This window comes from Cetorhinus maximus, chromosome 18 (genome assembly GCF_964194155.1).
Source record: "Cetorhinus maximus chromosome 18, sCetMax3.hap1.1, whole genome shotgun sequence".
Taxonomy (NCBI): Eukaryota; Metazoa; Chordata; class Chondrichthyes; order Lamniformes; family Cetorhinidae; genus Cetorhinus; species Cetorhinus maximus.
Window position 1 is genome coordinate 33,817,406 of NC_135896.1, and position 13,103 is coordinate 33,830,508.

The 13,103-nt window shown below is 40.0% G+C and overlaps 1 protein-coding gene across 2 annotated transcripts; it reads right to left on the minus strand.

Moving 5' to 3' along the window:
• Window positions 1–345: 345 nt before the first annotated feature.
• Window positions 346–12,402, minus strand: dnaaf2 (dynein axonemal assembly factor 2). Of its 2 annotated transcripts, none has more exons than XM_078562347.1 (3): window positions 10,433–12,402; window positions 3,236–3,379; window positions 346–1,518 (listed from the first exon to the last, which is right to left on the minus strand). In XM_078562347.1, the coding sequence occupies exons 1-3, from the start codon at window positions 12,368–12,370 to the stop codon at window positions 835–837; spliced, it is 2,766 nt and encodes a 921-aa protein (XP_078418473.1). In that variant the 5' UTR covers window positions 12,371–12,402; the 3' UTR covers window positions 346–834. The 2 variants fall into 2 exon arrangements, with proteins under 2 accessions (XP_078418473.1, XP_078418472.1); XM_078562346.1 differs by having other exon boundaries at window positions 3,236–3,382.
• Between the last annotated feature and the right edge of the window lie 701 nt (window positions 12,403–13,103).

Consider the following 13,103-nt stretch of genomic DNA (forward strand, 5'->3'; position numbering starts at 1 on the left):
TGTGGCAACATGCAGTTTTATATGCCCATTGTAGTCTGGAGCTACAGAAAGTGATGGTAGAGGCTCCAACTTTCTTTTATCCCACAGCTGATGGGAATCTCTCCTGCTCTTACCACTGCCACTGACATGTGTTGGAAGGATTGCAGGTTGATGCTAAACCTGTTTGGCCGTGTCACAAGCACATCTTGCTCGGCCATCAAGTCCTAGACAGGATTTGAATCTGGAGCTTCTGGTTCAGAGCCGGGATGCTACGCATTGCACCACAGAACCTCCAGCAAAAATATTACTGTATCTTATCAACAAATTATAAACTTTAAACAGCTTGAAAATTATCAAGTGATTCAAAATATATAATTTATTTAATTGCAAATTGATTTTGACATTGGAATTATGTCATCCAGATGTAGGAATTAAAACAATTTTAATAAACAAGGTACTTTTTTGTAAATTATACTTGCCAGCTAAAGTTAATTAACTTTAATTCAACAAAAATAGGTATTATGATACAAACCTGGAACTATTTAAAATCGCTGTTCCTAAGAAGTCGTCTAGGAACTACTAAATAACTCCTGTAGACTTAATCACAAATCACAAATTATACTCACTGAAATGACCAGTTCAGCTCCTATTATATGGCCATCAGCTAAAAGATTCAAAGTTATTTTGTGATTTGGTATACAATGTAAAAATGCAAACCAACCTTGAATACAAAGTATTACAGCTTTAAATTTTAAAATATAACCCAATCTTAGTATTGCAAGAGTCTGAACAAACTAAGTGTTAAATCAGTTACTGTACAATAAAGTTTCCTTTCTAAACAGATCAAACATTTCTTTAATCTAGTTGATATAACTCAGTATTTTGGAATTTGAATGCAGATTGTGTTCTATGGTCACTAATAATCTTAACACTTTCATCAGCAGGATTGATTTCCTGAAGAATTTGTGGTGCAGCTGCAGGCTTAATAAACTCAGGAGGGTTTCCATTCTTCTGGTCACTTGGAAGGTCATCTTCATCAAGTACATTATCATCCTCCACTTTTACACATCTTTTAAAATTGACTGACTTTTTACAATTCACTGATACTGGATCCTCAGCATGTGCCATACTGAGGGGTGAGGATGGTACAATTGATTGACTTTTATTTTCAACCTCACTAATAAGTTTACTCCCATCAACTGGAGTCAAACAGTTACCGAGAGTCAACTGATCCATCTCATCCCTTGGAATTTTCATTAAAGTTCCTTCTGCTGTGTTAGATGCCTGTGTAAAATTATTGTAAGCCTGTGACACAGCAACTAACTGGTCTCTGTGACTAGATACAAACTCTACAGCATCATTTTCCAAAGGTGTCTCCTTGGCCAATCTGTTATCCCTTGCAGTAGATTCAGAGAAGCAGATTTCTTCTGTACGTTGCTGAATGTTTGATCCAAGATTACAAGTTTCATTGTGATTAATTCTGTCTGGTTTCAGAGAAGATCCATGAAAGCTGGTGTTATTAGTCTCTTGTTGCTGAAACTATAAAACCGGCATTAATATTTATCTAAATTAGAAATTGAAAATATTATTTAAGGTTGTAAAAAAAATTGCGTCAATCACATCACATGATCAATTTCTGATTTGTCAAGCTTCTGAAGAAATGTCGATAAAGGCAGTGAGAGATTTGGTAGATTTCATTTTACAAAGTAATGGCTCCTTGATATCATTTGACTGTTTCTGCGGTTACCTCTGTTGACTTTGAGGGAAGTGACTGAGATGTGGAATAATGTGATTGAATTTAATTAATAATTACACCATTACCAAAGGTTGTCATGACAATGATATTGCATAGTAATTTCAAATTCCCTTCACAATGTGTTACCAAAACACAAGTAGAATATAAATCTGGAATGCACAGCCTGAAGCAGGTTCAACAGTAACTTTCAAAATGGATTTAGATACATAATTGAAAAGGAAAAAAAATGCAGTGATAAGGGGAAAGAGCAAATGAGTGGGACTAATTGGACAGCTCTTTCAAAAAGGCACAATGGACCAAGTGGCCTTCTGTAAGATTCTATGATTCCACGGTTATTGGTGGTGGTGTAATATTTTCTTCACAATGATGATGATGAATAGTGTCTTGTAGTTAAAAAAAAACCAGAAAATATATAAATTCCAAATGCAGTATATCTAATATAGTAAGCATACTTTAAAAATTGTCATGAGCAAATAGTGTTAACTAGTAAATACGAATAAGTTAACTAGTAAATACGAATAAGTTAAGCCTGAAATAAAACAAGACAGAATTGTACAAAAAGGTTTTCTTAGTTTTTGATATTGTTTGATCAATGAAAAGACCAGTAAACATTAAATCTTGAATTATCTATAAATTCCCTTTCTTGGGACACAAATAAAAATTATCCAAATTAGGAACTGAGAGAATAACACTTAAAAACATCAAACTGTTAAATGATGTTGTGCAAAACATATCTGTGAGGAGAAGCAAATTTCTGGTTTGATCATGATTCATTACTTATTAAAAATACTTGGTTCAGAAGAAGATTCATCATTACTTTCTGAATTAGATCGAATGCATTTTAAATAAAGATAAAACACCCAATAACAATTCCATATAATCTGTTTTTCAGTCATGTTTCGCATACTACTGTGGTTCGGATAACAAGGATTTTCATTTTCTACCAGGATACAATGTCTTTAGGTGAGGGGATAGGCAGCTGAAGGACTCTCAGGCCACCAGCAATACCAGAATGCTTCTTTCTACAGAGGAGAGATGGTTAAATGAGTAGCTGACCTATTCAGACCTGGAATGTCCCAGGTCTAATCCAAGTTTGTGCTGTGTTAGATGACATTAGTTGGGGTAGGAGTCTGGAACTTTTCTTCATTAGGTGGTAGAAAACCGACACCCAAGCACAATCCCTTTTCTAAGTTCTTGTGTTTGGATATTGGATGAGGATGGGGTCAGGCTCTCTGCAGCTCAAACAGGAAGAATGGTCATTTAGATAAGATACTAGATGACAACTTGGACAGAGATGAAAGAGGAAATAGTCAGCAAACAAACAACTCATCTGTTGAATTCAAACATAATAATCTAGCTAGTTGGTGTGGAGCGACCTACTTCTGCTCTGTGAATCATTTCCTCAGCTTTTCTGCAATGTTTTTGTTGATGGTTAAATAAAATGATGATTTGTAAATCATGTTCTTACTGGACCTTTAGATTTGGCTTCACATAACTCACCTTAGAATGAATAACAAGGCCACTTTCACTGACTTCCGCCATGTTAATTACCACGGGATGTTTTTCAGTTAGGTCGTTTGGGACTGGATCCTCCAAGGAAGTACTCAGGAATTGATCAATATTTTCCGAAGTTACAAACAACTTCTTCTAAACAGAAAGAACACTTCATGTTCACATATTTAATAGAGGACATCTGACAAAAGCATACTTCATTATGCACCTGCCTTTACAAATAGTATTCCTGAAACAAAATACATAATTCTTTCAAATCTAGCTTGATTAATTCCTAAAGTATTTTTGAATCTGCAGTATCTTTATAAATAGTCAGCCTGTATTAATAGATATTTAATAAAACATGGGTTTTAATACTTTATATTACCAGCAGATAGTATAAATTAAATTTCTTCTGTAAAATGTAACTAGTCTATGAATAAAATCAATAAACATATAATCTTATACTACATACATAGAGGCAAACAAGCTGATATTGTACTAATAAACTCGACATATCAACTTCACTTCCGATTGGCCAAGTGTCTTTATAATTTACATTGTCATTTGCATACTTATAAATCTACCATTTATAATATAACTACATAACTGAATATATATATTTTTTTAATGTTTTTGCCACTCAATTGTATCATATTATACAACACATCATGGGCACATTACAAGATGGAGAAGGAGCAGTGCTGAATCACTATACCAACAAGAACTCTTTTTATAAGCTGCCCTACCTGTGCTAATAATTTTTCATGCAAGACATTCTCCAATTTATTACACTGTGTTTACTGCTTACATTGCAGTCTCCTTTAAGCTGTGGGATCCAAACTCAGATTAAGTGATGGCTTCGCTCAAAATCTCCATTCTGATTGCAAGTTTTACCTTTCTGTGATGACACTTTAACTTCCTCTCCTATTCCCACTTTGCCTCCTCCAATTTTGATTTCCTGCACTGTTCAAGCCATGCTCAACACTAACAACAGGAACAGTATCTTATCTGTACTGGATACTAGTCGGGCCCAGGTCGAGACAGTAACTTCAGACCTTCACTATATCCCTTTTTTTTCTGATTAAATCACCTATGTTTACTCACGCTTAAAACATGTTCCAAGGGTCATAGACACCCAATTACGTCTACAGCAAGGAGGCTGACAAACAGACTGGAAGCATGAAGAATGGGCTGGGAACAAATGAAACTTTACTTGGAAAATTAGGCTTCAAAATGAGCACATTAAGTGGAATCAGCCACCAGCTTCTGTGTTAATGAAAATCTAGGAATTAACTGATTTTACCACTTTCCTCCAATAAATTTTATTCAGATAGTGAAATCCAATTGCCTCCCATATTTATGACCCTCCACTTCCCCCCTGAAATTCCCTATTGTTTACTTACAAACAAATCTGGTTAAGAGGTGTCCACACATTACATCAGTATGCAGGTTATAATATATGCTGTGCTAACACCATGTCTGCAATGAGCAGGCATTTCTGAAATCAATTTTCAGTAGGAAAAGAGGCAACGATATTGCAATTTGGTCTGCACAGGAGTGCTGTGTTTGGCTGCAGTAGAGAGCTTCAGTTGGAGATTGGTGACTGAGGGAGTTTAAGGCTTAAATTCTGTCTAAAGTCTTGTCTTTCTTTAATTTAGCAATTAACTAAAAGTTGCTGTTAGGGTTGGAAAGTGAGTTTTAGTCCAGCCTTAAAACAGGGCTCTTACAGGTTCTGCTTGCAACTGTAACTAGTTCATTAGATAACTGGCTTAATCAGGTTTTCAGAGAGTGCAAAAGTAGGCTATCTTAGTGCTGACTTTGTCTGCAGCAGAGAGCTTCAGTTGGAGATTGGTAACTGAGGGAGTTTAAGGGTTAAATTCTATCTAAAGTCTAGTGTTCGTGACGTCACAATTCAAAAAGTGACGTGACGCAGGGGAGGTAGCTGATTGGTAAGTAGGGTCAGGTGAATACTTCTACTACTACTTTTTCTACTAATTAAACTGCTGCAGTCCATTGGCTTAAACAAAATAAGGTGAGGACTTTGGACCGTAGTGGGAGTGTTTGGAGTGGAATAAGGCCCCTAGTGTAGTTTGTATTCTTTAAAGGGAGTAACTAACGAGCTTAATCTAAAGGGAAGTCATAGCAGCAGAGCTCGCACCTGTGATATGCTCCTCCTACGCTATGTGGGAAGTCATGGACACTTCCAATGTCCCTGGCGACCATGTGTGCAGGAAGTGTGTCCAGCTGCAATACTGGCTAACCGCATCTCGGAGCTGGAGTTGTGGGTGGATTCACTGTGATGTCGTGGACAGCACATTCAGTGAGGTGGTCACACTGCAGGTAAAGACTGAACAGGCAGAATGGGGATAGTTGACCACCAGGCAGAGTAGAGGAAGGCAGGTAGTGCAGGAGTCCCAGGTGGCCATTCCCCAGCAGTATCCAAAATGGTATATCTGTTAGAGAGGGGGAGACAACTTCTCAGGGAAAAGCCGCAGAAGCCCAGTCCATGGCACCACGGGTGGCTCTATTGCACAAGAGGGGAGGAAGAAGAGTGGCAGGGCTATAGTGATAGCGGATTTAATAGTAAGGGGAACAGACAGACGTTTCTGCGGCCACAAAAGAGACTCCGGGATGGTATGTTGCCTCCCTGGTGCCAGGGTCAAGGATGTCTGAGAGAGGCTGCAGGGCATTCTGAAGGGGTAAGGCGAACAGCCAGTAGTCATGGTACATATTGGTACAAACGACATAGGTAAAAAAAAGGATGAGGTCCTACAAGCTGAATATATGGAATTAGGACGTAAATTAAAAAGTAGGACCTCAAAGGTAGTAATCTCAGGATTACTACCAATGCCATGTGCTAGCGAGAGTAGAAATAACAGGATATATCGGATGAATACGTGGCTGAAGAAATGGTGTAGAGGGGGGGGATTCAGATTCCTGGGACATTGGAACCGGTTCTGGGGAAGGTGGGACCAATACAAACAGGATGGGTTGCATCTGGGCAGGACTGGGACCAATGTCCTCAGTGGGGTGTTTGCTAGTGCTGTCGGGGAGGGTTTAAACTAGAGTGGCAAGGGGATGGGTACCTGAGCAGGGAGACAGAGGAGGGGGAAACAAAATAAAAACGAAAGACAGAAAAGCAAGAAGCAAAAGTGGAAGGCAGAAAAAAAGGGCGAGAAACAAATGGGGTCATAGTGCAAAATAAAGCTAAAATGACTAACAAGGTTAAAAAGGCAAATCTAAAGGCATTGTATCTTAATGCGCGAAGCATTTGAAATAAGGTAGATGAATTAACAGCGCAAATAGATATAAACAGTTATGATATAGTTGCAATTACGGAGACATGGCTGCAGGATGACCAAGGATGGGAACTGAACATCCAGGGATATTCAATATTTAGGAAGGACAGACAAATAGGGAAAGGAGGTAGGATAGCACTGTTGGTAAAGGGGGAAATCAATGCAAGAGTGAGAAAGGATATTGGCTCAGAAAATCATGATATGGAATCTGTTTGGATGGGGATAAGAAACATCAAGCGGCCAAAAACGTTGGTGGGGGCTTTCTATAGGCTCCCAAATAGTAACGGAGATGTAAAGGAAGGCATTAAACAGGAAATTAGAGACACATGCAATAAGGGTACAACTGTAATCATGGGTGACTTTAATCTACATATAGATTGAATAAACCAAACTAGCAATAATACCGTGGAGGAGGATTTCCTGGAGTATGTACATGATGGTTTTTTAGGTCAATATGTTGAGGAACCAACCAGAGAACAGGCTATCCTAGATTGGCTATTGTGCAGTGAGAAAGGATTAATTAACAATCTTGTTGTCTTCCCTTGGAACAATCTTCCCTTGGGGAAGAGCGACCATAAATTGACAGAATTGTCCATTAAGATAGAGAGTGAAGAAGCTGAATCCGAAACTAGGGTCCTAAATCTAAATAAAGGGAACTATGAGGGTATGAGGCACGAGTTGGCAATGATGGATTGGGGAATCTGCTAAAAGGGTTAACAGTGGATAGGCAACGGCTAATATTTAAGGAACGTATGCATGAATTACAACAATTATTCATTCCTGTCTGGCGCAAAAATAAAACAGGAAAAGTGGCTCAACCATGGATTACAAAAGAAATTAGGGATATTATTAGATCCAAAGAGGAGACATATAAAATTGCCAGAAAAAGCAAAAAGCCTGAGGATAGGGAGCATTAGAACAGGGAGTTTAGAATTCAGCAAAAGTGGACAAATAGATTGATCAAGAAGGGGAAAATGGAGTAAGAGAGTAAACTTGCAGGGAACATAAGAACTGACTGTAAAAGCTTCTATAAATATGTGAAGAGAAAAGGATTAGCAAAGATAAATGTAGGTCCCTTACAGTCAGAAATGGGGGAAATTATAATGTGGATCAAAGAAATGGCAGAAGAATTGAACACATATTTTGGTTCTGTCTTCACAAAAAAAGGACACAAATAATTTCCCAGAACTGTTAGGGAACCAAGGGTCTAGTGAGAGGGAGGAATTGAAGAAGATCAGTATTAGTAAAAAAAATGGTGCTGGAAAAATTAATGGGGTTAAAGTCTGAAAAATCCCCAGGGCCTGATAATCTACATCCCAGAGTAAAGGAAGTGGCCCTGGAAATACTGGATGCATTGGTGGTCATCTTCCAAAATTCTATAGACTCTGGAGCAGATCCTACAGATTGGAGGGTGGCAAATGTAACCCCACTATTTAAAAAAGGAGGGAGAGAAAAATCAGATAATTACAGACCAGTTAGCCTAACATCAGTAGTGGGGAAAATGCTAGAGTATATTATCAAAGACGTGGTAACAGAACACTTGGAAAGCATTAACAGGATTAGACAAAGTCAGCATGGGTTTATGAAAGGAAAATCATGCTTAAATAATCTACTGGAGTTTTTCTGAGGATGTAAGTAGTAGAATAGATAAGGCAGAACCAGTGGATATAGTGCATTTGGATTTCAAGAAGGCTTTTTGATAAGGTCCCACATAAGAGGCTAGTGGGCAAAATTAAAGCACATGGGATTGGGGGTAATATATTGGCATGGATTGAGAATTGGTTGACAGACCAGAAACAGAGGGCAGGATTTTCCCCCTGTCGGGGGCAAAGTTGAAGGGCGGGCATGCACAGGCATGCTTTCGATTGGTGCCCCTGATTGGCGCCATTTTACATGGGCCCACCCAGCGTGACGTCCGTACAGAAGCGCTCCCTATGCGGGCGGGGGGGATCCTAAAATCGAGAGTGCGCTCTTTCACGCATGCGCACAAAAGAGCGCACTCATCTCACTAAGGCTAAGTGCAGCCTGTCACATGAGTTGGGACATGTCCAAAATTTTTACAAAAACTTTATTAAAATTTTTAAAAACCTACATGAAACATCATCCCGCCCGTGGATGAGGTTTCATGCTTTTTCTAATTTGCGACGGGGCTCCTGGCCTGCCTGCCAACTTTAAGGTTGGACGGGCAGGTCCTTTAATTACTTAATTGACTCTGTCAATGGCCTCAATTGGCTATTGACAGGTCGGCAGGCGCACAGCTGATTTTGCTGCGCCCCAACCTACCTGAAAATTTAAATGGGGCGCGGTGACGTCGGGAGTTCCGCCCAACGTCACCGCGCATCATTTTATGCATCGGCAAGCGGGCCCCGCCCCTACTCGCCGACATGTAAAATCCTGCCCAGAGAGTGGGAATAAATGGGTCTTTTTCCGGATGTCAGGTGGTGACTTGTGGTGTACCACAGGGATCAGTGCTCGGACCTCAGTTATTCATGATATATATTAATTACTTGGATAAGGGAACCAAATACAATATTTCCAAATTTGCTGACGACACAAAAATGCGCAGGGTTATGAGGAGGATGCAAGGAGGCTTCAGGGTGATTTAGACAATTGTGTGGGCAAACACATGGCAGATGCAGTATAATGTGGATAAATATGAAGTTATACACTTCGATGTGAAAAATAGAAAGGCAGAGTATTATTTAAATGGTGATATATTGGGAAATGTGGATGTACAAAGGGATCTGGGTGTCCTTGTACACCAGTCAATGAAAGTAAACAGGAAGGTGCAGCAAGCAATTAGGAAGGCAAATCGTCTGTTGGCCTTCATTGCAAGAGGCTTTGAATTCAGAAGTAAGGATGTCTTACTGCAGTTATACAAGGCCTAGGTGAGACCTGGAGTATTGCGTGCAGTTTTGGTCTCCCTACCTAAGAAAGGATATACTTGTCATAGAGGGAGTGCAGTGAAGCTTCACTAGGCTGACACCGGGGAATGACGTATGAGGAGAGATTGGTTTGACTGGGCCTGTATTCACTAGAGTTTAGAAGAATGAGAGGGGATCTGATTGAAACGTATAAAATTCTAACAGGGCTAGATAGATTAGATGCAGGGAGAATGTTTCCCCTGGTTGCGGAGTCTAGAACTAGGGGCCATAGTCTCAGGATATGGGGTAGGCCATTTAGGACTGAGGAGGAAAATTTTCTTCACTCAGAGGGTGGTCAACCTGTGGAATTCTCTACCACAGAAGCTGTGGAGGCCAGATCACTGAGTATATTCAAGAAAGAAATTGATAATTTTTTGGATATTGGGGCATCAAGAGGTATGGAAAGAAAGCGGGAATATGATGGTGAGATAGAGGATCAGCCATGATCATACTGAATGGCTGAGCAGGCTCAAAGGGCCGAATGGCCTACTCCTGCTCCTAGTTTCTATGTATGATTTAAGGGGACCAGAATTCTCTTTCGGTGGCTTTGTGAGGATTACCAAATATCAATTAGCTATGCTGCAAGGATACTACTGCACTAATACTGTTATCATATTGATAGTCCCTGGAAGGTTAGCGTCCATCAAAGATTGCTCAGGCACAAACACCAAGGAATTGTTTCTCTAGGAGATGGTTCACATTATTCCCTTTTGCATAATCTCTAACAGTTTTTTAAAAATTCATTTTGAGTGTTCCTTTAAGTACCTAGAGATGCTGTTTTACCTTTGAATAACCCAGTGGCTGGTTTGCCCCTTAAAAAATCTGGGATCAGTTAAAGGATTAGGTTCGTTTTAAAATGTTTTCAGTATTGTTTTACAAAAGCTATGTCAATGAAGAGAACTAAATAGGGAGGGCAGAAGAGTTAACGTAGCAATCATGTTTTATACATGACATGTGATTTCTGGGACCAGAAAGGTTACCTGTAAACAGCTGTGTGTATCTCCAGCATGAAAGCTTTGCCACAAGCCTCGACACTCAGATGATTTTACTAACACCACTGCAGCATTGTCTTTAGATATATTAAGTATAGTTTCTGTGGTGTCCAGCTGATGTTCTGGAGGAAACTGAACAATCAAGGAGTACAAGGCATCAGAATCTTGTGTCCCAAATATAACACTATATTCGTGACTATGAAGCACTGACTTGAAACTCTCTTCTTTAATATTTCGCACTTGCAGTATGAATGTAATAGAGTCTTCATTTTGATGGTAATGGAAATCAGGACACACTGGTTCAGTTTCCTTTAAACAGTCATCTGAGCAGAATTCAGTGTTTGCAGATGAATCTACTTGGAGATGATCATTTACTTGCCCACCCGCAGAACAACTGCATACTTTTTCCATAGACCCAGGAAAGTCCTGACCACTCAAATCAACCGTACCTTCTTTGGGGCCATTTTTCTGTTCATCAGAATCTACCTCTGAAAGAAGTTTGGGACAAGCAATCACTTCATTTGGTTTTACAAAACTATTATTTGAAACTGATGCAGCTTCTTTAACAACTGAATCAGTAGATGTTTTTACTTGGCTGAGTTCAAGGTGTTTATTCTTCTGAGACTTTTCCAAATTGGAACCTTGTAAGGCATTAACCCATTCAAACTCACCTTCAGGATTTACAAAAGCACCAGTGCACTCTTCATTTTGGTGATGGGAATGTCCTTCAAGCTGATATGATTCTGATTCACAGTGTGACTGGCCATTCTCTGTGGACTCATTGTTCTTCCCTGTTTGATCAAAATCACTACCGTGATCTTGTTCGATTTCTAGGACATGGGCTTGCTTCACAGACAGCACAGGCAAAGTAACCACAAGCTGTCTCTTGGATTTGTTAAATTTAGCTGACCCCAGATTTTCATCTACTGGATATGACAGAGGCAAATCAAGCTTGTAAGCTGGTTTCTGCGACTCCAAACATAACAGTTTCTCGGTCACATCTAAACAAGCATCCTCTGCAGACTTAAGCAAAGGGAGGTTGATGGTGATCACCAGTTCTTTAGGTCTAGTGCTGGGAGCAGATTCACGAGCATATCGATAATCTTGCAAATCAAAATGCGATCTGTAAATAATGGAGTATTTGGGTTGGGTGAATTTGCTGTCTTGCGTTTTCGTATTCTTGTCTTTCGCAGCAGCTTTTGAACTCTCGTTCGTTGTTTTAGCTTTCATGCCATTCCCAGAGGTATTTTCTGACTTTGGAGGATCAAAGGGATAAGGGAACTTTAAAGGGTTGTCTGCTTCTGGAGTCTCTTTGGGACCACCAGGAATAGGTTTGCGGATGACAGGTGCCTCAGGCAACCCCTTGTATTTGACTTTTAAAGTCTTAACATTTCTTAAATCTAGTTTTGCATTTAATTGTTTCTCTATCATGTCAATGGAAGTTTGATCTACCATTTTTTTAAACTTCTTATTTTTATTGGCCATGTACAGAGTGTCTGGATGAAACACCACATCGTAAATCATGTGCTTTCTGCCACCTGCACCCAGATCTTCCCTCCCAGGCGCCAAACTGTAAGGAAGAGACCAATGCTGCCCCACCGTCCCGTTGGCACCCTTTCCGGATTTGCAAACGGGCTTGTTTATCAAGTCGTTGCTGCAGACGTTGATGAAACATTTCTTGTCCCCGTTGACGCTGGTTTTGAGGACATAGCCCGGTTTGGGGTGCACGAATTTGATGTCCACGCCTCTCTCCTTTTCCAGCTGAGTGATTTCCTCTTCGTACTTCTTCTTATTTTCCGGACTGGAGATTTCCTCCGCGTATTCGCACAACATTTTTCTAAATTTCTCATCTTTAAATGCTTTAGCAAAGCGATCCACTTCATCCTGCGTCAAGTCCAGCTCCTCCAGTTTGGAGGCTGCCGCCATGTTCCAGCTTCGAACCGCAGCACAGCTTCAGCGCGTCTCCATCCGCAGGGCATGGTCGCACCTTGATGACGCCAGGGGCAGATTGCTAAGGCTTCCTATGAATCCTCCTTTCTCCAATTCCGAAGGCATTATTTTAAGTTTCCTTATTTTTTTTTTGAAGGGCCCTTTATAGTAATATGCTACTTTATCTACAAACGTTGCATGTTGGGTGTTTATTACTATACGGCGGATGCAGACAAGGAACAAACGGAATCTTGTGATGCGTCCTGGTTGCCAAGGAGACACAGAACAAACCCAAACACAGTCTTAATGCTGCTTTTTCATTGGTCATGTTCCTGTTAATAACTTTTTCTAAATAAAACTCCAGTAATTATTATACAAATATTTGAGGGTAGACAGTGGCATAGCGGTAATGTCACGGACTCGTCATCCAGGCTAATGCTCTGGGGACATGGGTTTGAATTCCACCATGGCAGTTAATCTTAGTAATGATGACCATGAAACTACCATTAATTGTGGTAAAAACCCATCTGGTTCCCTAATACCCTTTAGGGAAGGAAAGCTGCCTGGTCTGGTCTACATGTGAGTCCGGATCCATAGCAATGTGATTGACTGTTAACTGCCTTCTGAAATGATCTAGCAAGCCACTCAGTTCAAGGGCAATTAGGAATGGGGAATAAATGCTGGCCTGGCCAGTGACAACCACATCCCATGAAAGAATTAAAAACAATGT